Source organism: Onychostoma macrolepis, chromosome 15 (assembly GCF_012432095.1).
Source record: "Onychostoma macrolepis isolate SWU-2019 chromosome 15, ASM1243209v1, whole genome shotgun sequence".
In the NCBI taxonomy this organism is placed as follows: domain Eukaryota; kingdom Metazoa; phylum Chordata; class Actinopteri; order Cypriniformes; family Cyprinidae; genus Onychostoma; species Onychostoma macrolepis.
In genome coordinates, this window is record NC_081169.1 from 13060369 (window position 1) to 13086922 (window position 26554).

The 26554-nt window shown below is 34.1% G+C and overlaps 1 protein-coding gene across 12 annotated transcripts in view; it reads right to left on the reverse strand.

Moving 5' to 3' along the window:
* The window catches only part of ncam1b (neural cell adhesion molecule 1b), a 104152-nt gene that overhangs the window by 30927 nt on the left and 46671 nt on the right, over positions 1–26554 (reverse strand). For 5 of the 12 annotated variants that reach the window (XM_058799855.1, XM_058799846.1, XM_058799852.1 and 2 more), the window contains 8 exons: positions 26339–26482; positions 25937–26074; positions 24087–24204; positions 22507–22667; positions 21710–21852; positions 21513–21536; positions 10089–10118; positions 1903–2053 (listed from right to left, as the gene is read on the reverse strand). In XM_058799855.1, the coding sequence (XP_058655838.1) occupies positions 1903–2053; positions 10089–10118; positions 21513–21536; positions 21710–21852; positions 22507–22667; positions 24087–24204; positions 25937–26074; positions 26339–26482 (909 nt within the window). The remainder of the gene's footprint in view (positions 1–1902; positions 2054–10088; positions 10119–21512; positions 21537–21709; positions 21853–22506; positions 22668–24086; positions 24205–25936; positions 26075–26338; positions 26483–26554) is intronic. The other 7 variants (XM_058799848.1, XM_058799849.1, XM_058799857.1 and 4 more) reach the window with 3 other exon arrangements.

The window sequence follows — 26554 nt, forward strand, 5'->3', positions numbered from 1 at the left end:
CACAGACTGCGTGCGAACAGCTCCAGGCCCGCTGAGATACTGTTCTCACATTCATCAGAGCTTCAGATGTCATTAGTCCCATCACAACAATACACGACTGGTACAAATGCACTAAACATGCGAAGAGGGAGGCTGGTATTTTCACAGCATACGCCAGCGCTAATGTGAAAACAAATACAAACAGGCGCAGTGGGGGGAGCACAATGAGAGCAAAAATGGGCGGTAATGCTTTGCTTGATATCGATTGCAATTAAAACATTGAGGGAAGAGTGTGCTCCATTTCTGATGGTACAGCAATATAAGAATCGTAGAAACAAAAGTAAATTGGTGCATGTTTGGTCTGAACTTTGTCTTTATTAGCAAAATTTAGTGCTTAGATTAAATGCTACTGGATATTTCATTTGAGACAAACGTAAACAAGATTAGGAGTTTGTTCAGTATTTATGCACTGAACACAGTATTTATGCACTGAACAGACCAAACTTTTAGCATAAACCGCCACATTTTCATTCATCAAATATGGCATTTATTGTTTTAATGAGGCATGACGCAACAAAACAACAAACAATAAATTTGGTCTCTTCCATGCAAATTTGAACCGCTATTTTCCTAACCAGCCTTGATTAGCAACAGGACATTTTGTCAGTGACTAGGTTTTTAATTTGATGCATCATGCTGGGTAATCCCACCCACTGTAAAATCTCATTGGTCCAAAATTCATGTCCAGGTAGCTGTTGACTAATCAAACACTGTTAATAATTTAATCCATTATGCTTGTCTACTGTCAATGAATCAAGTTCACCCTCAAATTCACCTTCAAGTTCACCTTAATGAATGAAGATTTTATAAATAAATATATTATACTAATAAATAGTCTGAATATATTTAAATAAAGTGTATTGAAAATGTATTAGAAAAATACCAATATTAACATTTCTTATGCAAATTTATTAGGGATGCACAGTATATTGCTTACATTTTTGTTTATTGGCTGTTACAAGAGTTTATTATTTTTTTTTAAATAATCAATATTATACTCCATATTGGATACAGTATATATCGTCCGCTATTGGATACATTTATTCTGTTCTTACTTTTTGATTACTTTTGCCATCATCTAACACTCAAAGTTAATCTTTAATAATAATAATAATAATAATAATAATAATAATAATTTATTATAAGGGTAAAAAATGTTGGTTGACTGAAATGTTGCTCATTAAATTTTTAAGGAATGTGTGGGAATTATATTTTTCTAATTTATGTTGTAATTTCATCCAACGCAGCTACAATTGCTATGATTGATTCAGGTGTGTGAGGTGCAATGTATTTTTTGGATTATAATTATTAGTAAAATTAATATTAGCCATTAGTTATAACTATCAGTTACTGGCCATAACATGAAAGAAAAAAATCTGCAACTATTTTAATATAACTGCATCCCTAATATTAATTTAATTTATAATTTAAATGTTTTCCACATGTGTTTCTGTGGTATTAACAGAGACAATTAATTAATAAATCAATAATTAAATGACAATTAATAATAATAAAAAAAATAATGATATTACTGATTCATGCAGCATTTTTGCACTCAATGTGGACACAAAAACTTTGTCAGTTGCACTTGGTTAGGACACAGTGTGATTGAAATCCGTTGGGAGGCTTTTTCATATCATCGGTGTCCTGTGGTGGGGGAAGGGGGTGGTAATGTCGAGGGGTGGCTGTAGTTTTGATACATTAACTAGCATTCTCTACTGAGTTGCAATATGCTCTCTGGACTGCAGCCAAGCAGCAGTGCTGCTGTGAATTAAACATATGCCTCTGAGGCATATCAGTGTGGTATCTAACAGTACGTGTGACTGATAGAAGCTAATGAGGCTACAGATACTATAGACTCACAGCGCACTTCCAGATACACGGGCTGCGCCGTCTCTCCGATGGCGTTGCGGGCGGTGCAGAGATACTCGCCGGCATCGGTGTACTGAGCGTACTTCAGGGTGAGAGAAGACACGCGGGCATCACTGCGGACCAACACGTCACCATCAGGATTCTGAACACAGAGACAAGAGGGGAAAATTCACTGAAAAATTCATGCTTTTCACTTCCTTCAGCCATTAAAAACAATAGTTTCCCACTGATGAATATTCTGTCATCGGTTGCTCACCCTCGTGTTGTTTTAAACACATAAGGCTTTCTTTTTTCTAGCACCACAGGCTGTCAAAACACCATAAAAGTGGTTGTACGGCTTCAATAGACTTTAAATATAGCACAAAAGACATATGAACTATTTTTTGTTACATTTATAGTGCATTGATACTTTATTTTTGTCCTTTTTGGAGCTTCTTGTCACAATATGCTTTCATTTTGTTGACAAGAACAACCAGATAATCTTTTTTGATAGTATTTTGTTTTCTTTTGGAACACAAGTCATGATGAATAAATGATGACAGAATGTTAACTATGGGTTAACTATTCCTTAAAATTAATAAATGGTTTTGCCATGATCTTCCTAAATGTGTTACATAGTTTGCAAATAACTCCACTTCAATGAAAAAAATAAAAATAAAAATAAAAAGTTCTCTGTTTTCAGAGAAAATGGCCTTTTGAAAAATTTGTCATTTTTAAGTATGCGAGGACTGAAGCAGGCTGTATCAGAGAAGCAAACCCGGTAAAAAAAAAAAAAGTGGTTTGCTGAACAGCAGATATAAATAAGAGTCTTTTATGTGCTGAGTCTTTGGAGCGAAGATGTAAGGGGGGAACATCAATAATGCAGACCATAAGGTAGGGGAAGCCATTTCTACACCACTGTTACTTCATCAAAAGCTACGTCACATGATCTCAGCTGGCTTGGACCATTTTACAACGTCCCAGTGCTCATTTTAAAGACAAGCATAGATCTTAACATGCCACGCTTGCATTTTCTTTTAGCTTGCTGTTCCACTTAACCTTGTGGTTCTTATGAAGATGAGTGGCATCTATAACCAATGTCTACTCAGTGACTGTGCAATTTGCATATAGCAGGGGTGTCGAACACACGGCCCGCGGGAGGATACAGCTTGTGCAGGAGTCTTATCCGACCCACAGGTTGATTAGAGAAAACAAAACAAAAGAATGTTATTCTGCTTTATACATAAATTTAAGATTTGAAAAATGTAAGCATGTTTATATGTTACTGGAATATATATTATATATACAGTCAAGGCCAAAAATATCAGCACCCTTGGTAAATATGATCAAAGAAGGCTGTGAAAATTAATCTGCATTGTTAATCCTTTCGATCTTTTATTAAAAAAATTCCTAAAAATCTAACCTTTCATTGGATAATAAGAATTTAAAATGGGGGGGAAATATCATTATGAAATAAATGTTTTTCTCTAATACACATTGGTCACAATTAACGACACCCTTTTATTCAATACTTTTTTAAACCTCCATTTGCCAGTTTAACAGCTCTAAATTTTCTCCTATAATGCCTGATGAGGTTAGAGAACACCTGACAAGAGATCAGAGACCATTCCTTCATCCAGAATCACTCCAGACCCTTTAGATTCACAGCTCCATGTTGGTGCTTCTTCTCTTCAGTTCACCCACTCATTTTCTATAGGGTTCAGGTCAGAGGACTGGAATGCTTGGTTTTGTGCTCAGTGACCCATTTTTGTGTTGTTTTTGAGGTTTGTGTTTGGATTATTGTACAGTTGGAAGATCCAAACATGGCCCATTATAAGATTTCTAACAGAGTCAGTCACTTATTGATTTTTTTATCTGTTGGTATTTGATAGAATCCATGATGCCATGTATCTAAACAAGATGTCCAGGACCTCCAGCAGAAATATAGGCCCACGACATAAAAAATACAGCAGTATATTTCATTGCAATGGAATGAGGATGAGCTAGGAGAATTTTTCTTGAAACCCTCCCAAACAACATATGGTGATGTAGGTGCTGTTTGACAATTTTTTTTTCTTTTTTTTTAGGTTTTCTGACCCCGAGACTCAACTATTTTCTGCAATTTTCCAGCTGTGGTCCTTGGAGAGTCTTTAGCCACTCCGTCTCACCGTGCATTGTGGTGATGTAGGTGCTGTTCTTCCAGGCAGTTTTGTAACTTTTTATGTTGATTGGAAATTCTTAATTATTGCCCTGATGTTGAAAATGGGAATTGTCACTGCTCTAGCTCTTTTCTTATAGCCACTTCACTAATTTGTGAAGCTCAATTATCTTTTGCTGCATATCAGAAATATATTCTTTGGTTTTTCTCATTGGGAATTTGGGCTTTGTTTTCCCTCCTATTTATATTTCTGAGAAACAGGAAGCCATGGCTGAATAATTTCATGTTCATAATCAACCTGGAGTGCTCAACATTGTGAATATGAATGAGAATATACTTCAGAGTATCTTTTACTCATAAGAATTTCTAGGGGTGCCAATAATTGTGTCCAACGTATATTTGAGAAAAACATTTATTTCATAATGATATTTTCCCCCATTTTAAATTCTTATTATCCAATGAAAGGTTAGATTTTTGTGAAATAAAATATTTTTTTAAATAAAAGATCAAAAGGATTAACAATGCAGATTAATTTTTACAGCCTTCTTTGATCATATTTACCAAGGGTGCCAATATTTTTGGCCCTGACTGTATATGTATTTGTCTACAGTATTTTTTGTGAAAACTCATTTGTTCAGGATTATTTGATAAATATAAAGTTCAAAATAACAGCATTTATTATGAAATATAATTTTTTTTCTAAATAAAAGTAGTAATTTATTTCAAAAAAAGAAAAAAAACAAAAAAAACTTACTGTTCATCATTACAAGCAACGCTAGTTACGTAATCAGATTAATTTTAAAGTAACTACTAAAGTAATGCATTACTGTCCCGTTTTGAAACAAATTGAGAGTGAGGTGTGAAATGGCCTTTACAGTTGCCAGCTTTTAGGTTTTTTGTTATTAAAAAACAAATAAGCAAGCCCAGCCCTGGTAACAAAAAGTAACGTAATGCATTACTTTCCATAAAAAGTAACTAAGCAATGCAATTAGTTACTTTTTAATGGAGTAACGCAATATTGTAATGCTATACTATAAGTAACTCTCCAACACTGCTGACTATTATGTTACATATAGTGCTGTCACGATTAATCACATCCAAAATAAAAGTTTTGTTTATGTAATATATGTGTGTGAACTGTGTATTTTTATTATGCATGTATAAATACAAACACATACAGGATATATTTTGAAAATATTTACATGTATTTACGTATATATTCATACTGGTATAATTTATATTATATATAAACATATTTAATATAAAAATATAACGTATATTATATATATATATATATATATATATATATATATATATATATATATATATATATATATATATATATATATATATATATATATATATATATATATATATATATATATATATATACACACACACACACACACACACACACACACACACACACACACATATATACATATATATTTATTTATTTAAATATATGTGTATTTATCAGGGGTGTAACGGTTCTCGGAATTCACGGTTTGGTTCGATACGATACAGTGGTGTCACGGTTCAGTACGTTTTCGATACAGCAAAAAGAAAGAAATGCCAGAGAAATTTCCTTGATTTTTACATATCATCACATAGCAGATTAATCTTTTCCAATGTGCTTAAATAGATTTTTACCTTTTATGGGCATTTTTTACCTTTATAAAGCCTTATAATCACCTTTTGAGTCATTTTTTATTTTTTTACTTTTTTTACATTTAATCCGTCAATAAGTCATTTGGGCTGTTACCAAGCAAAATGAAGTCACTATTGACAAAATTGTTCTTTGCAATGCAGAGGAAACATAGAAGTTGCATCTGAATGGCTTTTAGATGCTTTTACACACTATTAAATGCAGCTCAGAGGGACATGTAATGCTTTAACCTGGAGTTACAAATGCATAAATAATGTTTTGATATTTTAAACATAAAACGTTGACAACTGATGTTTGAAATTAATTTAAAAAAAAAAAAAGATACTTTACATGTGAAATTAAAACCGCCAGCAGGTGGCAGCAAGTCACTGTTAACAAGTGAGTCATTGCGATTGAACCGAATCATTTAAACGGTTGATTCATTCAGGAACGAAACACCGTCATGTTGATCAGAGGCGCAAAACAGTGCTGTGGCTGTATTTGGATTTTTTTTTTTTTTTGTCAAAATTGAGCAAAAACTTGCTTATTGAACTGTTGTAAAAATCATTTGTAATCATGCTGATTTTTGGAGAGAAAAAAACGGCACTCTTCTGTGATATTGATTAACTATATGAAATTATGTAAATATATACATTTTCTGCCCCCATATCTTGAATTTTGTGATCACTCTAAATGCATTTTAATAGACTGAATCATGCAGTGAAAGAACTCTAAATGCGTGTGCGCACCATGCTGTAATAGGAAGTGTCCAACGAATCGTTCGGATTTTAATGTGTACCGAACCAAAAGCCTCGTACCGAACGATTTAATACCAATACGTGTATCGTTACACCCCTAGTATTTATATACACACATAATAAATATTCACAGTACACACACACACATATATTATGTAAACAAAACTTTTATTTTAGATGCGATTAATCGTTTGACAGCACTAGTTACATATAATTATTACTATTAATTTTTATTAATATAATATATATTTATGATATATAAAGTAGGGGTGTAACGATACACGTATTCGTATTAAACCATTCAGTACGAGGCTTTCGGTTTGGTACGCATTACAAACCGAATGATTCATTGGACTAATTCTATTACAGCATATTATCCTATTAGGTTTGATTAGTGCGTGTGCGCATAGAGAGTGCGTTCTTTCACTGCATAATTCAGAATTAGAATGATCACAAAATTCAAGATATGGGGTCAGAAAATGTATATATTTACATAATTTAATATAGTTAATCAATATCAGAGGCGTCATGCCCATTCAAAGTGAGGGGCACGAGCCCCCTCAGATTTTTGAGCCAAGTGGATTTTGAATGCAGCTTCCAAATGAATATTGTCTATATTTAATACAATCACACCGGCGTGATTAGAACATTCAGTGCATCATATCATCAGCTGCTAAATTCAAATCTGTGTTCGCTGGCTGGCGCTGAGCCAGATACAGACGCTTTTTTACAGCACTGCGCATTATAACCAATCACACACAATGTTGTTGAGCTTACGAATGCACTGACCAATCAGAGGTGTTCAGATGAGTCATCGCTAAAATGCCAGTGTTTTCTTCAATCGCTTGCTGACTGAATACCTCTTTCTGGCGAATTCTCTCATCAGAAACAACAAAGTGCAAATACGAATCTGTAAGACACACTGATAAAAATTATTTTGTGGTGAAGTAAATACTGCAGAAAAACAAATGTAATTTCTACATTAAATAATTTAGTTCAGGCAAGAATTTAAAAAAAGAAGAGTAAATTCAATATTAGTACTCAATTTAAGCTTGCAGAATAAAGTTTGAATAAGTATATTTTACTTGTAATTGATTGTTATTTTTACAAAGATTGTTTAAGTAAATATCAACGTCATGATCCCGTTGTTCCCATCATGCACTTAATGAATAATTAATATGGTCTTCTTCTTTTTTTTTTTTTTTGCTGTTTTCGAGATGTATTTACACTGTTTTATGGTTGCTTTTGTTGTTAGGTTAAGTAACTTGCTATTTTGTGAGATCTGTAGTTCATTTTTTACTCAAAATGACCCATTCATACTCAAACACTATTTACTGTCACTGTCATTGTGTCTCATGTGCCAAGTATTCAGGTCTCTGTGTTCATTCAGTTAATAACTATATTGAATCAACATATTACCTTAACAAAATGAACGAGCCATTTATTTACTCGCATACGTGATTGTAACTTAACAACTTAACCACATGCTTATATATATATATATATATATTTTTTTTTTTTTTTTTTTTTTAAATATGCGTGCAAAAACTTGAAAAATAAATATTAAGTAAATTTAACTTGTTTTTTTCAGTGTATTAATTTTATAGTGTAAACAGCTTCAGTGATTTTAATGGGAGTTTTTGAGAGTGCTTCAACTAGACTGTCAGTGAAAATGTTCTTTGCTCTCTTTCTGTACAATGAAAGTATTATGATTAGTAGCCTAACTTGCAATGTTTTTATTCACATTAACTTTCAATGTTAAATTCACATTAAATATAAAGTCAGTCGTATTAAAAATATGTTATGGCATGACACCCAAACAGACAGGTTTTTATGCATAGTTAATAGATTACATTATTAGGTTACTTTGACCATCGCCCACTATAGATCAACATAACCTATAAAGGTGAGAATCAAGATATTTCATGATATAATTAATGCGTTTGGGAATGTTTCGAATAAAAAGGGACAAAAATAAATAAAACATAAGTGCTGTTGTGTGTCACATGATGAGTTTTGTTTTATATGCTGCTAAGAAGACACCCCAGAAGATGGGTCAAGTATAGCTCCATCACTGTTAAAAGTAAAATACTAGTTTTAAAAAATAAAAAATTTGTAAAAATCAAGGAAATTTCTCTGGCATTTCTTTCTTTTTGCTGTATCGAAAACGTACCGAACCGTGACACCACTGTATCGTATCGAACCAAACCGTGAATTTTGTGAACCGTTACACCCCTAATATAAAGTTTAGTCCAAAATAATGACTTTATCACCCCTGGTGTACAGCGCTGTGATCATGTTGTGCTCAAAAGCAGTACAAGTGTAAGACAGAACAGCAAAGAGCGCCAAGATCTAGCGCGTAGTGATACAAAAAATTTAGAAAAAGAAAGAAAAATGAAGTGATTTGTAACAGCTATTCAAATATCGTTCATTAAAGACAAAGACTATTTGCAGTGCATAACATTGAATACTTGGGCTGAAGAGATCCAAGAATGGATCACTTTCTCTTTCACACACACACACACACACACACACACAATCTCAGACAGGACGGTAATGAGGACAGGAAATGCATTGAAGTTTCAAAGACTTCATCAAGCACATTAGTATTCCCCGCTCCACTTGGAACTGAAAAAACTCCTCTCTCTATATTTCTGGTCAGCCGCTGCCCCTCGCAGAAACTTCGCTATGAATGAACTCGGCAGAAGCGTCGTTTCAGAGACAATAATTATGCCGGTGTTGTCCCGGGACTGAGTCACGCTTACATAATGCTGAGCCTTTTCATCCAAAAACCACCCTACAGCCACCCAGCAGAGCTGACTGGGCTAATTGAATAACCTCCTAATGGGAGCGCTGAGCCCCATCCAGCCCATTTCCGGCCCTCTTTCCCACAGTTTTCCCTGTCTGCTGTGCTCAAATGGCCAGACCGTGACCCCCTGTGCCATGGGACGTGCTCTCGTCACTGGAATCTGGTTACTATGTGGTATTGGGGTCAGACAGCGGTCCGTAACACTGAATCTCTATGACAAACAGCTACACATTTCAATCAGCACATTCAACAGACTTCATCTCCTATTCTTTTCAGATAAGGCTCTATTTATTCATTTGCAACGTGAGAACGCCATATCATTAAAGTTTTAGAGCCATAGTTTTCAGCAGAAAGGTCTTTTTAATAATGCACGCCAGCCTTCTGCAAAGCTTGGATGGAGGTGGTTTCCTCAAATGTCTATTTTTGTCAGGGTGGGAAAGGTCTCAAAGAAACGTCTTGGCGTGAACAACAACAAAAGCATTTTGTGCAAAAGATCATGACATCACAATAGCACTAACAAGAAAGGACATTATAAAGTTTTTTCAAAATATGAATCCTTCAAGAATGCAGTCTAACGTCATAATGAAACAAAATGATGTTGTAATGACTTAATTGATTAGGTGCAGAATGGAAAAGAGGCCATGTACTGAATAGAAGGTGAAAACTACATCATTCCACTCTCACATGAAACATAAAGCTGTCATCGTAATTCAGTTGACGAATCTGATGAGATTTCAGAGATCTGATCTGATGGGAAAGAGGTTTATGGAGTTGATGGCTAACTTCATAATTTAGTTTATGGAGACATGGATACGGAATCTCTACCTTGTGCTGTTCGGGTCGAGTCCAAGAGGCCTGCAAAGAACACAGACAAAACAACACAAAGAGGCAAAGCAGTCCTTTAGAAGGAGTCCTCGGTTATTGAGAATAAAAGCACTGCACATTAAATACATTTGTTTAATGAATAAGCATATGGACTAAAAATTAAATATTACAAAGTGAGGTATATTGCAAAACATAAACATAAAAATATCATACTCCAAAGCAGATGAAATGTTCTGTTGTTTTTCTCATTATTTTAGCATTACTCACTCAGTTAAACAGATTTGAATAGGCTAATTGTTTATTCTGGTTAATTCAATTCTGCTCACACATACACCTTTTAAAGCTCATAAAATAATAAAACAAAAGTAATAAATGTAAAAATTCATATACAAATTCAAATAATAAAATATGGGGGAAAAAACTGAATTGACTTGAAAAGCAAAACTGTTCAATATAAGAAGTCTTTTTTTTTTTTTTTTTAATTTTCAAACAATTAATCTTTATGGAAAATGTGTTTTTATTAGAGGTCAACGATTAATAAGTTATGCCGATTAATTGGCACCGATAGTCGATTGCTGGAACAAAAGTTATCAGAGTCCATTTTTCTCTCAAACATATGTACTTTATGTACTTCTTCGTTTACACATTCACACTGTGCTGATGCCATTTGGGGTGTGGAACTGAAACCAGACAGCTAGACAAATACATATGCACATTTTACTTACACCTTATAATCAGCGATTATATTTCTATAAGGTAATGTATAACTCCTGAATACTTTGATTGGATGTCTGAGACATGATTTTGTTTGTATAAATATTTTTATTCCATTTTAAAAGTTTGGTTCAGTGCAGGTTTTTTTTTAATTTGCTTTACTTTCAGTACTGTTTTTTTAATATATTGTTGTTCAGTAAAGTTCAGCACTGTTTTAGTTTTCATTCAGTATCCATTTAAAAAATTCAGTCATCGGCCTGTTCTAGTTCTCACATACTTCATTGGTCGATAAATCAGTTATCGGCCAGTGTAGTCCAACCTAGTTATTGATATCGGTAAAATCCACTATTGGTCAACCTCTAATTTGTATTACCCCTTTGGCAAATTATTAGCAATCAGTAAGGAAGACTTGTTATCAGTAATTTTGCTTCTCAAGAAAGTTTTTTTGAATTATTTTAAGGGCATTTATATATTTATACTGGAAAACAAGATGAAACACTGATTGAAAATTATTTTTGCAGCGCATTATGATCTTAAAATGAATAAGTTCTTAAAAAAAAAAACTTCAGTGTTATTAATAACAACATTAAAAAATAAAATACAATTTTATAATAACTTCCTTTACAATTTGCAGAGAACAGGACCACTACATTTCTGCACTCTCAGAAAAAAAATAATAATACAAAACTGTGACTGAAGCGGTACCCTACGATACAAAAGCTAAAAGGTACAACTTTGTGTCTTATTTACCCCTAAATGGTACATATTAGTACCTACAATTAACATATTACTACCCTTTAGCTTTTGTACACAGTGACACAGAGAATACTCAGACCACACAGATAAACACTCCATGCAATCACTTTCCCTATGAAAGCGGCTGAAGTTCTCTGTGGACTCACGGCACTTCACATGGAGGCTGAGCGTGCACATGCTTAGCAACATGATGCAGTGGACAGGAAACTGCTTGACATGCTACAACAGATTGAGATTATCACCAGACAAAACACACAAAGAGCAACAGGCGCTAATCGAACGATGCCTGAAATGGTCTGCGCTCTGTGTCAGTGCACTTGAGCACAACAATGTGTCTCTGTACTGTGCTTGCAACAACAAAAAAAACCTAGGAGTTGAACAGCGCGAGTCATTTTGCAAGAACATCAGAAAAAAGCGAAACCCTTGCAGGGTTGTTATGATGACAGCAGGCTGAGTCTGCTAGTCTTGCAGCTTTCATTTGGCTAACTACCTCCCCGGAGACCTGCACGGGATAAACAGTTATGATCAATGCCTTTTATTCTGCAACTCCGTCTAATTGCTACTAATTAAAGTTAATATCTTAGTATAAACTGAAGCCCTGGGCTAATGACGAATGCTTGAATTATATTTTCAAGCCTGATAAAGTACCAGAACAAAATGAACAAGCTGCTTATGTAAATTAAATGTTCAGGTTATTGTTGACATTATCACATGATGATTATACTGATTAGATCAGGTGCCCAATGCTTCAGGCCTGCTCTGATCTCTCAAATGCACACAATGAATCTGGGATGATTACAATATGAACGGAGAACAAATCCATATGCGTATAACACATCTAGAACTTTGCAGCTTATTCAAACAAGTGTTACCGAGGAGTGAATTATTGGTGTTAATTATAAAATGCTAAACTACATGTAGAAAAGTTTTGTACAGTGCTGTGAGGGAGGCTGGAGCACACATGGGATAAAGGCATCAAAGTGCCTTTGTCAAAATGCATTACTTTAAAATAAAATAAATAAATATATATATATATATATATATATATATATATATATATATATATATATATATATATATATATATATATATATATATATATATATATATATATATATATATATATATATATATATATATTTTTTTTTTTTTTTTTTCCCCACTGGGATTCACTATGTTAGTTTAGTTTAGTTTTTTTTTTTTTAGTTTTTTTTTTTTAAGAGGCAAAACACTTATAATTTACTCATAATGCTATCCAAAAAAAAAAAAAAAACCCCATAAAAAACAAAAATCAGATTCAAATGAATAGGAATCATGTTTAAATCAAATTTAGCTGCTTGTTTGGGTTCATTTGGGATAAGAGTATTACTGTTCAAAAGTTTGGTAAGATTTAAAAAAAATAAAATAAATAATAATAATAATGTGGATATTATTACAATTTAAAATAACTGTTTTCTATTTTCACATATTTTCAAATGCAATTTATTCCTGTCAGATAAATCTGAATTTTCAGCATCATTATTCCAGTCTTCAGTGTCACATGATTCTTTAGAAATCATTCTAATATGCTGATTTGATGCTAATTTCTTAGTAATTTAGTGTTGAAAACAGTTGTGCTGCTTAAAAGAATAGTTAAAAGAAACGCACAGTGAACCACAAGTGAACTGACATCACTGCATTTTTTACAACAGAGAGAGAGAGGACGAATGTAAATGGAATCAGTTCACGCATGATTTACAAGGTATACGTCATCATGCTCCATAACCATTTGCCTGAGGCTGTGGACTACCGGTAATAATGTAACATTCAGTTTATTGCACAGACCTACCGTTTCACTTAAAGGGTTGGTTCACCCAAAAATGAAAATTATCCCATGATTTACTCACCCTCAAGGCATTCTAGGTGTATACTTTCTTCTTTCAGACGAATCCAGTCAGAGTTATATTAAAGGATGTCCTGGCTCTTCCAAGCTTTATAATGGCAGTGGGTGTTTTTTTTTTTGTTCAACAGTCCAAAATAAGTCCAAGAAAGTGTTTTGATATAAGTCAAGACACTGGTTTTCCTTTGCTTAAGTAAGGAAACTTGGCTTCCTTCACTCCTGTAAACAAACGTTGGTTCTCGCGAGACTAGCATATTCTCACCGGTGCATGCACTACACATACGTTCTACGTCATCCGCCCGGAACGGCATGTTCAACAGTTAGCGCAAGCTAAAGAAAACTGTTTATAACGTTTTAAATATGGATATTTTTCTTACAAAAATGCATCAGTTGGCTACAGGAGGCCTTATTCACCCCCCTGAGCCATGTGGAGCACTTTTTTATTATGGATGGATGCGCTTTATTGGACTACTTTTGGACTGTTGAACAAAAACACCCACCCACTGCCATTATAAAGCTTGGTTTTAATTTAACTCCAACTGGATTCGTCTGAAAGAAGAAAGCCAAAAAAGTGGTCATTTTCATTTTTGGTTGAACTAACCCTTTAATAAGACCTCAATATATCGTCACGAGACACTGGAATTAATTCTATGCTTCCTGTACCTGCTTTTTCGACTCTCAAAGTGACGGAACCTATTGACTTGCATTATATCAATCACCAGCTAAAAATCACCTTTAACTCTTTCCCCGCCAAACAAGTAATTTTCCCTTATTCATGAGACAAAGCTTCCCTGCCAAACATGGAATTTTCTGTGTTTTCACTGTTATACGCTAGGGGGCGCTATTACGCATCTCCTGAATGAGTCTAGAAAGTGCCAATCAAAAACACAGACGAGAAAGATGCAGAAACGAGCGTTTCTCATATGTAAGCATATGCATGTGAAAAATAATGCGATCATCAACAATAACCACATATAAATGAAAACTGCCTAATGTTACAGAGTGAAATGTCGAAAGTGGTAAAGGCCTGTGCAAGCTTTGGGAGTACTGATGGAAGTCATCTACTACATCTTTGCTTTGATAATATTACTGAACATGATCCAGATTTAGTACTTGATAAAATTATGTGATTTTCTCAGCTTTTTGCTCAAAATGTTGCTTTTTTTATGAAACCTACCTACATTCAAGTATCGATAAAAAAAAAAAAATGCTTGAAGCTAGAATAAAACAGATGTTTTTTATTTGAAAGTAGAGTGTCTGATCTTTATTTTGATGTATTGCATGTTCAGATACTCATACAACAAAACATTCTGGGGGCCATGAAATTTGAGTGAAAATCAGAAAAAACGCTGCCAGTGGCTAGCAACTTTTTTCAAAAACGCTGGTGGGGAAAGAGTTAATGTCCAACTGAAAAACAAAGTCACCAACATCATGGATGGCCTGGGGGTGATTAAATTAACAGCAAATTTTAATTTTGGGGTAACCAATTCTTTAATATTTTTGTTGAAACAGTGATACATTTTTTGTTTTTTTTTCATAAATTTGCTACATTTATTTGGAACAGAAATAATTTGTAACGTTATAAATGTCTTTACTGCTTCTTGTGATCAATTTAATGTATCTTTACTGAATAAAAGTATTTGAACATAGTTGTAGGTAAGTAAAATGGAGTGACATGAATTGATCAAATTATATATTTTTTTCATAAAATTATATGTTTTCTGTGGGATAACACTGGACATTGTCTTTCTTTCATTTGACTACTAACCGACCATTAACACCATAAATACACAGCAATCTCTTACTGAAATGGGATTTTTGGCTGCCTTTTATACTTGCGATGGAGAGGTTTTTTAGATGAGAGAAACCACTGCTGCTCTGAAAAAACAAAAACGCTTCAAGCTAAATCTTGGAACTCTGCTTCCACTCCACACCGTTCACTTAATTTGTTTGGGAGGACATGCAGAGCGGCAGCTGCTACACAGCCAGATGCAGCACAAGTTCTGCTGCTGATTTTACTTTTATAATTAGCGTTTTGTTGTTATGAAGGGAATAATAGCATCTATTCTGCTTTCTTATTACAATACCATAACTGGACAGACCAAATGTCAGTGTCGTTGATATGATGCCAGAAACCTTTAAGATTTCACAACAAGTCATTTACGCAGCTTGGTTTTGATAAAAGAAGTTTTAAATTCTTAAAGTGAGTATTTTCATAGACTTGACAGATCAAAGAGGAATTGATTTCTCATACCCTTTAAAATGATTTCTTAATAGTTTTCAAAATCTTACATCAGAAAAGTAATAATTAACAATGTGCCACAGACACTGATGAGAGCACAACAGTTGTATTTAAACTGGAAGATTACTTTAATCTAATCCCTCTTGCGGGAAAAAAACATCAACACGGTTGCTGTGAAAATCTTACGCTCCAGTGGAACTACCATGAGAGGGACAGTGTCCATATCTCCGTTTCATCAGATCAGCTACAGTTTGCCAGGAAACGCTGTTTACCAAGCTCAGGGAATAGGTGGCTTTTCACTGGCTGTGGGGTCACTGGCACGAATGGACAAAGCTATCAATGACGGCACTAGCATAGGGCATTCATCTGAAAGAGCATTGTGTCTGAAAACAAGAGCTGCCCTACACATGCCCTACTCTCTCTGGAGTGTGTCTGTGGGGTTTAGGAATAAAACACTCCCTCAACTTACAACCATCTCAAGCTATTCATGCTCTTGTACTGTGCAATCTTATTACACTCTGTTTATTTTAATACTATTACATGTATGTTAAAGGGACAGTTCAGCCAATAAATGATTCTGATTATTACTCATGCTCATGACATTCCAAACCCATAAAACTTTCTTTATACTGCTGTGGAATTCAGGTATTATCAAGCTGTTTTGTCCAAGCTGTTCTTTTTATAATATTTTGAAAGAAGTCTTTTATACTCACCAAGGCTGCATTTATTTGCTCAAAAATACAGGAAAACGGTAATATTGGCAAATGTTACAATTTAAAATAACTGTTTCTATTTCAATATACTTTAAAATGTAATTTATTCTAATAAACTGATTAGGGCCCTATGAAATCAGTTTTATTTTATTTTTTCCAAATTCAGATTTTTTTCCTGTACTCCATTTGAATGGTTTTATTAAATTTGAATAATAAAAATAATTTAGAATTAATTTATTTTATTATTTTTATTTATTTATTTATTTATTTAATTAATTTTTCAGAAATACTGTGTTGTGTATTTATTTACATTTTTCTGTTAAAGAATCCTGAAAAATGTTTTTTTTTTGTGTATCAGTATCCACAAAAATGTTAAGTGGCACATCATTTTTATTTTTATTTTTTGATAATTACAAAAGTTACTTGAGCATTGAATAGGGCCATATGATTTCTGCAAAACATTTAACATGACTTAATGTACTGGTAGTACTACTACCAACAATAAAAATATTATTAAAACACCATTTTTAAGGAATATTTACCAGAAAAGTTATTTACCAGAATTTATTTAATGAATAGAAAGTTCAAAAGAACAGCAATTATTTGAAATCGAAATCTTTTGTAACAATGTAAAAGTCTTCACTGTCATTTTGATCAATCAAATACATCTTTTATAAATACAATTATTATCGTTTTAAGCATACATCTAAAATGGAAAAAGGATTACATTATGAAAATTATTATTTGCAGTTTCACTAAACGCAGCTTGAACGGTCTGCTAAATATTTCCTTTTGAATTCTACCCCAAAACAGAAATTCATACAGGCTTGGAGTAACACAAGGATGAGTATATGATGACAGAAGTTTCATTTTTAGTTCGCTATCTCTTTAATGTGCTCTACAGAATTCTCAAAGGAGACCCAGAATGGAAGGCGCTACTGAGAAAAGACAAGAGAAAAAGTGGCTGATGTATTGGCCCTTGTTCAGAGGTTGAATTCTCCTCTTGTCTTTCAACCGGATTGTGATAAGCTGTGGTCCGTGGCCAATTCTTTATCGCCCTGCGGCGCTCCTACCCTGCCATTTTTATGACCTGCTCATTTGTCTGGCACCTTGGTAAGTGGCTCAGAGACTGCAATATATGACAGTCCTCAACTCATTTTTTATTGACCCAACTATTACAATCAGAAGATAAGATACGAGCTGGGTCTTTCTGAGGGAGAAAACATTCATTTTCATACGACAGGAAACTCAAGACATTGAAGGATTTCCATGCATATATGAACGCAGGTGTAATACATGACACACAGCTGTGTAAAAGAGGGCACGGAGAAGGTAGAAACATGCATCACGCAGAGTAAGAAGATCTAAAGCTTGAGTAAATATTTTCAATAAACCCTTCCCACATCCTCGAGCAAAAGAAATTGTAGCCATGACACTGAGTTATTAACAAGGCATTCCTCATCTGAAGCACCCAGTAAAATAATCTTGTGGAGAAAAAAGGTTGTGCAACCAAGAAATGTAAAAAAAAAATCCCACTTCAAGCATGTGATGTTCTGTGTAGCAGTGTTGGAATAGCAAAGTGACACATTCAAAAATAATTAGCAGTGTTAAGGCAATTTGCTTTTCACAAGTGACTATTAGAAACACTAACTGTTGATTGTCTTTACCAAACTGCATACAGTCAGCATGAAATGGCATTTGCATTTAACTTCAATAATGTGACACATTTCAGTGAAAGCTCGTTTTCCACCACGGGTAAAGTAAAAAAAAAAAAAAAGGGGTAATTGCGACTTACAATTGTGAGATAAAAACTAGCAACTGTGAGGGAAGAAATGTCATAACTATGAGATAAAAAGGCACATTTTCCTATTTTATTTTTTATTCTGCAGTAGAAACAAAAAACAGACTTGCAAGAAGTAAAACGAACATTGTGAGAAAAAGTCAGAATTCTGAGTTTATATCTCACAATTTACCATTCGCAATGAGCTTGTCCAACAGCTACGGCAGGAAACTAACAATAAATAAAATTTTCTAATTATTAGATTGTGTTTTATAAATGTCTATACCTACCCCAACTCTAGACAATAATGCAAAAACAGTAATTATTATTGTTCAGACAGGAGGGCAGATTAACTTCGGTGGACTTTGGTGGACTTAAACTTGAAAAATAAAACACGTTCTGATGTTCATTCATCTTCATTTCGTCCTTTAAGTAAATATGAAAAGACAATTGGTCCACGTGCTGCCTTAACTGAGGCAATACGGTGATCTGTCATTAAAGAGCCACAAAACAGTACGCCTATTTAAATTTATTTAAAAATGACTAAATTTGAAAGCTGAGAGTCCTGAGACCTTGTTTCATACCAGAAGTAACCTGCTATTTCTTACCTGTTGGTCTGTTGTCAGTTTCCTCTTTGCTCAGTTTTCTGAGCTTATATCTCACAATTCCGACTTTTCCCGTGTTCTGAGTTTATATCTCGCAATTCCGATGTTTTTCCTGTGTTCCGAGGTTATATCTCGCAATTTCAACTTTTCCCCTCAGTTTTCCAAGTGTATATCTTCCAATTCCAACTTTTTCCCTCAGTTTTCTGGGTTTATATCTCACAATTTCGACTTTTTCCCTCAGTTTTCTGGGTTTATATCTCACAATTTCGACTTTTTCCCTCAGTTTTCTGAGTTTACATGTCATAATTCCAACTTTTTCCCTCAGTTTTCTAAATTAATATCTCCGAATTCCGACTTTTTCCCTCAGTTTTTTGAGTTTATATTTCACAATTTCGACTTTTTCCCTCAGTTTTCTAAGTTAATATCTCCGAATTCCGACTTTTTCCCTCAGTTTTCTGAGTTTATATGTCATAATTCCAACTTTTTCCCTCAGTTTTCTAAGTTAATATCTCCGAATTCCAACTTTTTCCCTCAGTTTTTTGAGTTTATATTTCACAACTTCGACTTTTTCCCTCAGTTTTCTAAGTTAATGTCTCCGAATTCCGACATTTTCCCTCAGTTTTCTAAGTTAATGTCTCCGAATTCCGACTTTTTCCCTCAGTTTTCTGAGTTTATGTCATAATTCCAACTTTTTCCCTGTTTTCTAAGTTAATATCTCCGAATTCCGACTTTTCCCCTCAGTTTTCTGAGTTTATATGTCATAATTCCGACTTTTCCCCTCAGTTTTCTGAGTTTATATGTCATAATTCCGACTTTTTCCCTCAGTTTTCTAAGTTAATATCTCAGAATTCCAACTTTTTCCCTCAGTTTTCTGAGTTTATATTTCACAATTTCGACTTTTTCCCTCAGTTTTCTGAGTTTATATGTCATAATTCCAACTTTTTCCCTCAGTTTTCTGGGTTTATATCTCATAATTTATTTCTGAGTTATAAAAAACATTATATTCTGTGGCAGTAATAGACAAATAGTAATAGCTATTTGTTTATTGATTTATATTTTCCTAATTGACAAAACAATAACTAACTAACAATTTTAAGCAGAGCAAGTACATTTTGATTAATTTTCCCCTCTGGAATAACAGGCACTGATAAATCATGTCCAGGAATGTGTATTATGTAAATAAAATTGAATTTCATTTCATTTTGCCAGAAAGACAATCAACAGAGACAGCTGGTCATATCTGATGATGACAAATAAAATGTTATACAGCCAAAGTAACCTGCTAATCATTTTTGTAACCATGAAGAAATACATGGTGATCAACACAGACCAGTGAAGAGATGCTGGCAATCATCACACCCAACACCCACATGAGATGAGCAAGACTGGACAAGACGGCACACAGGAAATGACAAAGCGGTCCAACAAAGAGCTTATATAAAACATGCTCCTCCAGGAACCCTGTGATGACAGTGACTCGGCACAAGTGAAATTGAGCTTATTTTTGAGGCTTCAAACTAGAAATCTTTATTTTTACCTCAAGGATAGAGGACAAAAGCACAAAAGCTCTGTTTTAAAACCTTGTGGGCTGCTTAACCATCTGAAACACATAAACAGGGTTATTTCCTTAACTGAAAAAAATGTGTTAATTGATACTGGTTGGTTGGTTTGTGTTTTAACAGCTTCATTGGCTATTTTCACGGTGAGTAACAAGTTGAAATAGTAAGAGCAATTTAAAAGCCTATTTTAGGTTTTTAAAGTTTGCTTTAAAAAAATCAAAATAAATGTGTTTAATAAAAATAATATATGTTTAAGAGATACTGGAATCTTTCATGAAGAGCCTATCAGTGGATCTTCATTTAATATTAAAAACTCAAAATATCAAAGATCAAATAAAAATATTAGAGAAAAAAGGATTTAAAAAAAAAAAATAAAAAAAAAATGTTGAACCATTAAATTACTAATAATGAACCAAATCTAGAACCAAAAATAATTAAATAAATAAATCCACAAACCTAAAGAAAGAAAGAATGAAAAAAAGAAAAAGCTACTAAAAATAAACCAACATTAAAATGAAATCAGAAAAATATAAAAATAAAAGCTTCAAATTCAAAATATTAATGAATGTACAGGTCATAGTACATACACAATGGTATATAAATACCTACATAACTTTGCTCATAAGTCACCATTTCAATGTATTTATGTCTATATTATATTACATATTATATCACTTTCTCTTTAATCCACCACCTTAGATTTATTTTCCACTGAGCTCATTGCAGTACATTCTGGTTTTGCCTTCTCTGCAAAGAGTAAATGTGGTTCTACCAGGTTAAAACAGGTATGTAAGGCGGCAGCATAATTCATTTATCCAGCGTTTGGAGCAGCCTTATCGCCTATGGTGCCTCGCAAAGCAGCCTTTCTAGGCAGCTCACTAGGTTGTGGAACAGAGCAAATGTAAAGCAAATCTTAGAGCTCATCCATCATCACTTTTCCTGTCAGGAACTGTTGCAATAGTATTGCAATTTCACCGCCATGCAAGTCTTTTCCACATATCAACAACTGCAGATAGTATCACGACTAGAAGAACTTCAGGAAATCGAAACACCAGACGGTCAATTAGCAAACGTCTCGAGTATGCAGACAACATCAGAGCCATTTTCGGGAAAAAACGGGAATATAGAAACAGATCTAAATGGCCCGTTACTATACCTGACCTTCTGATCTCATACCTGATAAATCCTCTTTTGGTGCTCCTGCAGACAAAAAGAATCGTATGCATGAAACAGCCAGAGGCAGGTGCACCACGACTCCATCATTGAACTAGCTGCTGCCTGTCTGTAAGACCATGATCATTATTCTACTCTTCTAGCTCCTGCTCCCACTTCTCTCCAGTGAGGAGCCCCTGTGCCTGTGCGTTTGGTGTTACCTGCTCTCCCTCGGTGAAGACCCTGGTGCCGAAGCTCCATGTGATGGTGGGTGTGGGGTCTCCGGTGGCCTCGCACGTTAACGTGACCTGTTCGTCCATTTCTGTGGTAGTCTGGCTTTCTAGATATGTGATTTTGGGTTGCACTGAGAGGACAGATATTACAAAGTTAGATCACTCCAAAATGACATTCTGTCACTGTTTACTCAGTCTAATGACGTTCTAAACCCATTTTGTGGAACGCAAAAGTAGATGTTTTGCAGGATGATCATTTAAATATGGCCTGTAAAGACAAGTTTTGATGCCTTTTACAAATGATTTGCCAATATTTGGACCTACAGAAGTGTGAATGAGATTTGAGAGAAGCTTATTGCAGTCTATTTCTATTATGAGACTTGGAATATGGTCATATCAACTACTTTTATGATGCTTTCTCATCATTTTTAGAGCTTGCCGGCATCCATCGGCATTCACTTTCAATGTATGGAAAAGATCAACCTGAACATTTGGATAAACATCTCCCTTTTTTGTGTTATTTTATTTGATATGTCTTTAGGATTTGTTAAAAATTCTAAAACTTTCCCAGGTGAAACACATTTCACAGAGCAAAGAAAACAGTGAGTCAAGTGGACTATTTCTTTAAGGCATAAAACAATATATTCATGCAACTACACTTTGTTCTCTGCAGGATAAAACCGAATATGTTTTTTTCGTCATTGCTGAATTTTCAATATCAACTTCAACAGAGTGCTGTCAAATCTCTAGACTCCTGCGAGACTTCATCTCTCATGAATTCTTACCAAAGACTTTAAGGCTAAGTTCTTGTTCGCTCTCCCCAGCTTTGTTCTTAGCGATGCATGTGTAATCTCCCTCGTCCAGCTTTGTCACATCTAGTATTGTCATCTCAGAGCCGTCTTCATTGAAGCTGTATTTATCGCCGCTCTCCAGTGGAACATTGTTCCTGAGAGGAAAGAAAGTGCTAACATATTGAAACAATACAGCAATGGGGGAGACTAATCTCAACATTTCTCTTCTAAGAGCTTGTTCTGTTAGGCATGCAAAATTCAGTGGAAAAATAGTTGGAGCGATTAACTAATCATGAAAAGTGATGATTATAGCAGGGACACCCTTTCAAATTTATGCTATATATACTTTTATTTAAGACTTAAAGGACTAAAAATATATAAAGAAATAAAAAGATACTGTGTAAAATATATCAAGTTTAAACACATTTCTAGACTGAATTTCTATACCAAATTTCTAAAGACTAAAAATATCAGTAAAATAAAATATAAAGCAATAAATTATACTGTGTATAATATATAGAGTTTACTATAAAAAGCTACAATAAAAATAATAAATATTAACTGATAATTGAATGATAATAAATGTTAAATGGTTGTATTGAATATTAGTAATAATCATGGATTAAATTAAGTAATTAAACCAAATTTATAAAGAATAAAAATATCAATATAAAAAACTAAAAATATGATAATACTCTGTATAATATATTTAGTTTTATAGGAAACTTTAATAAAAATCGTCAATTTTGAATAACTGTATTTTATACTACTACTACTACTACTACTAATAATAATAATAATCATCATAAATTATTATTATTTCTTCATTCTTCTTCCTCCTCCTCCTCTTCTTCATATTATATCATCCACAAGTTTGCAAACCAGTAGATTATAATTTCCTTTTAGATCCTGGATCAAAATATTCTTTTTAATATATTTTAAGTTACATATTTTCCATGCACCCCTATGTTCAATATTCACCAACTGAGATTTTACGGAGGAAAAAATAAAAATAAAAAATAATATAAAGAAAATCGGAAACACTGTTAGCCAACCACTACCTATCACTCTACTTCTATTTGCCCCTCTATTAGTGGTCTTTGTGCAGACACTCTTGAATTCATTGGATTCTTGACCACAGTGGTGATCTCTTGATTTAAGGTCAAACAGGTAATAAATATACCATAACCCTTGTCAGAGGAGAGGACCCAAGTTATTTTGAGACAAATAAACACCTCCTTCACCCATCCCCCCCTCCACGACCGAACAAAAGATCCTTGAGGCGTGTTGTATCATCTCGAGGGATTCGTGTCTCACACACTCTCCTCCACGAGCAGAGAGAGTACGCACTCCCACTGAGAACACAGTGATGGCTGAGGAGAGACTCACACTTTAAAAGTACTAATGGTTTCTATGCCATGTCATCCACAAAAGTTCTTCATTTATTCAGAGGCCTTTTTTCGTCTGGCTTTGAATTCCTAATCCAAAATACACAAGAGGAGGTGCAGCAAAACCAATGTTTCAGTAGTGCTTTTTCCCTCCTGGGGTGATTTTGTGAAAAAATATATGCTTACCGTGCCCAGGTCACCATCGGCTCAGGAAATCCGTCAGCATCACAGGCCAGCAGGGTTGAGAAGCCTATGTCAGCTGTGGCATTCGTTTCCGCTTGACGGATTCGTATAGTGGGCAGGACTGAGCAGAAAGGAAAATTGCAGGTTTGATATGTGGAGCTGAATAAAACTTCTATATCCTAACCCTCTTAGCTACATACCACTGTTTGTTCTACTTAAAATAGAACACTTAAATATAATTGATATACATATATACATATATATATACACACACACATATACATATACATATACATATACATATATATATATATTTTTTTTTTTTTTGAAACAGCATTTGTCTTAAGGCATCATTGTACCATTATGGAAAAAAAGTATGCTTTTCTACAAAATACTAAATTTTATTTATTTTTTTAATAATAATAATAATATTTCACGCATGCATAGCCAAATCAATTTTAATAAAATATAATGTGCACATTGAGGAAGGCTTTGAGCCAAAACGTTTGTGTCTTTTCCCCATCAGCGATGAATGTTAAATACAATGAAAAAAGAAGACTGTTCTCGTGAGTGCGGATCATAATTTCTTATACTAAGTAATTTAACAGATTGACGCACCAAAATAAAAAGATCAAGTAACGGAAGAGCAAACGATGTTGTTGAAATAAAATATAATTAACATTTAATCAGAAATCAAGTTGTATATACACTTGCTGCCTTCAGGGAACAACCATTGCAGAACAAGAAATTAGCACTTTACAGAAATTGAAAATGCTAGGATGTGAAACTTCTACCTTCTGTAATACTAATACAAATATATACATAATAAGGTGGGGAAAGAAAGTAAAAGTAGCCTATGTAATGTACAACTACCAAATACTTTTGACTCCATTGTGTTGCCCTCAAGCCTCAATGTGCACACTTTCGATAATGTGTATAATATAAAGTTATTCAATATACATCTTTACTCTTTCATAAATGTGGTTTTGATGAAAAAGACAGTTACACTGTTCAAATGTTCACTTTGATCACATTCACAAAGAGAATATGGCACTGCAGCAAATCTGACACATGCTGAAAATGAAATCAAATTGGCTGCCAATGGATGATATAACCAATTTTTGTGTATATTTTTGCACCTCCTCTCTTGATAAGAAGGAACTCACAAATTAAGTGCTGTATTTTGTTGCACCGTGGTCGCTCAAGCAGACTAAACAACAACATACAGATAACCCGCTAAGGAGTCAAATTAAACTCAAACAAGAAAACAAATAAACAAAGGCATACATAAGAGGGGAAATTACATTACCGGGTTTACCACAGGAAGGAAAACGACATAGCAAATAAGAAGGAAATCAAAAGGAGATGAGAGAAAAATGTTTGTGGAGCAGCTTGACAACAGTTACTTCAAAAAAACGTCTGATCCTCAACACAAAACACAGAGCTTTATACTCGACCTCAACACCAACTCAGCAGCTGATCAAATACACAGCTCAATACTGTGATATCTTGTTCTAGCTAAATCAAGAGAGCTTTTCTTAACCAGTTAGCGCTATGCTAAGCTAGCAGGCTAAGCTGTTAGCTTGCAAACTGAAAACTGTATCATTTGACCAATTCAGCTTTGTTAATCCAATTTAATGGGATGGATGTGCTATTTAAAAAGACATTTATTAATTTTCATGAGAATAAAAAGCTGATGAATGAAAACAATGTATAGCATTTGCATAATTTGTCATTTGAGACCAATTGTCTCAGCCAATGTAATGGCTCTGTAGTCAAAGTGGGATTAGATTCTGTTGAGATCTTGAAATGCCCAAATCCAGAGCACTATAGGTACGGTGAGTAAGACTCACCATTAACAACCACTTTAATGCTGCGGAAGTCAACCTCTCCGCGGGCTTTAATGCGGCCCTCACAAGTGTAGACACCCTCGTCGGTCTTCCTGATCCCTCGGATTTGGAGATGGTTGTTATTCAAAGTCCTGAAACGGACTGTGGAACAGAACAAAGATGAACAGATGTGTGAGAAATTGCGTATTAAAATCGCATGCAAATTTACCCATTTTAACAGTTTTTTATTCTGTTATCACAGGGATTAATAAAGTGCCACGTTTATGAGAAAGCAGCATTAGGCTGCACTAATGATCTCATCAATTTATTAAATGAATGCAAACAGTGAGAGTTAAAGCAAAATAAATCACACTTCTTATGTAATGCATCATTTTTTACATGTAAAGTGTGAAACTTTTGACTCACCATCTTTTTCAAACTGGATCTTTGCACCTTTGTATTTCCAGAGGACGGTGGGTGGAGGTGAACTTATGACGTCACACACTATAATGGCATTGTCCCCTTCAGTGAACTCTTGAGGTGATGGGACATTTGTGAAGGTGATTTTTTCTGGAGGAAAAAGCAGCAGCCCAGCAATAACTTCAATTTATCATGCAATGCTTCATTTTGTATTGTTGTAGT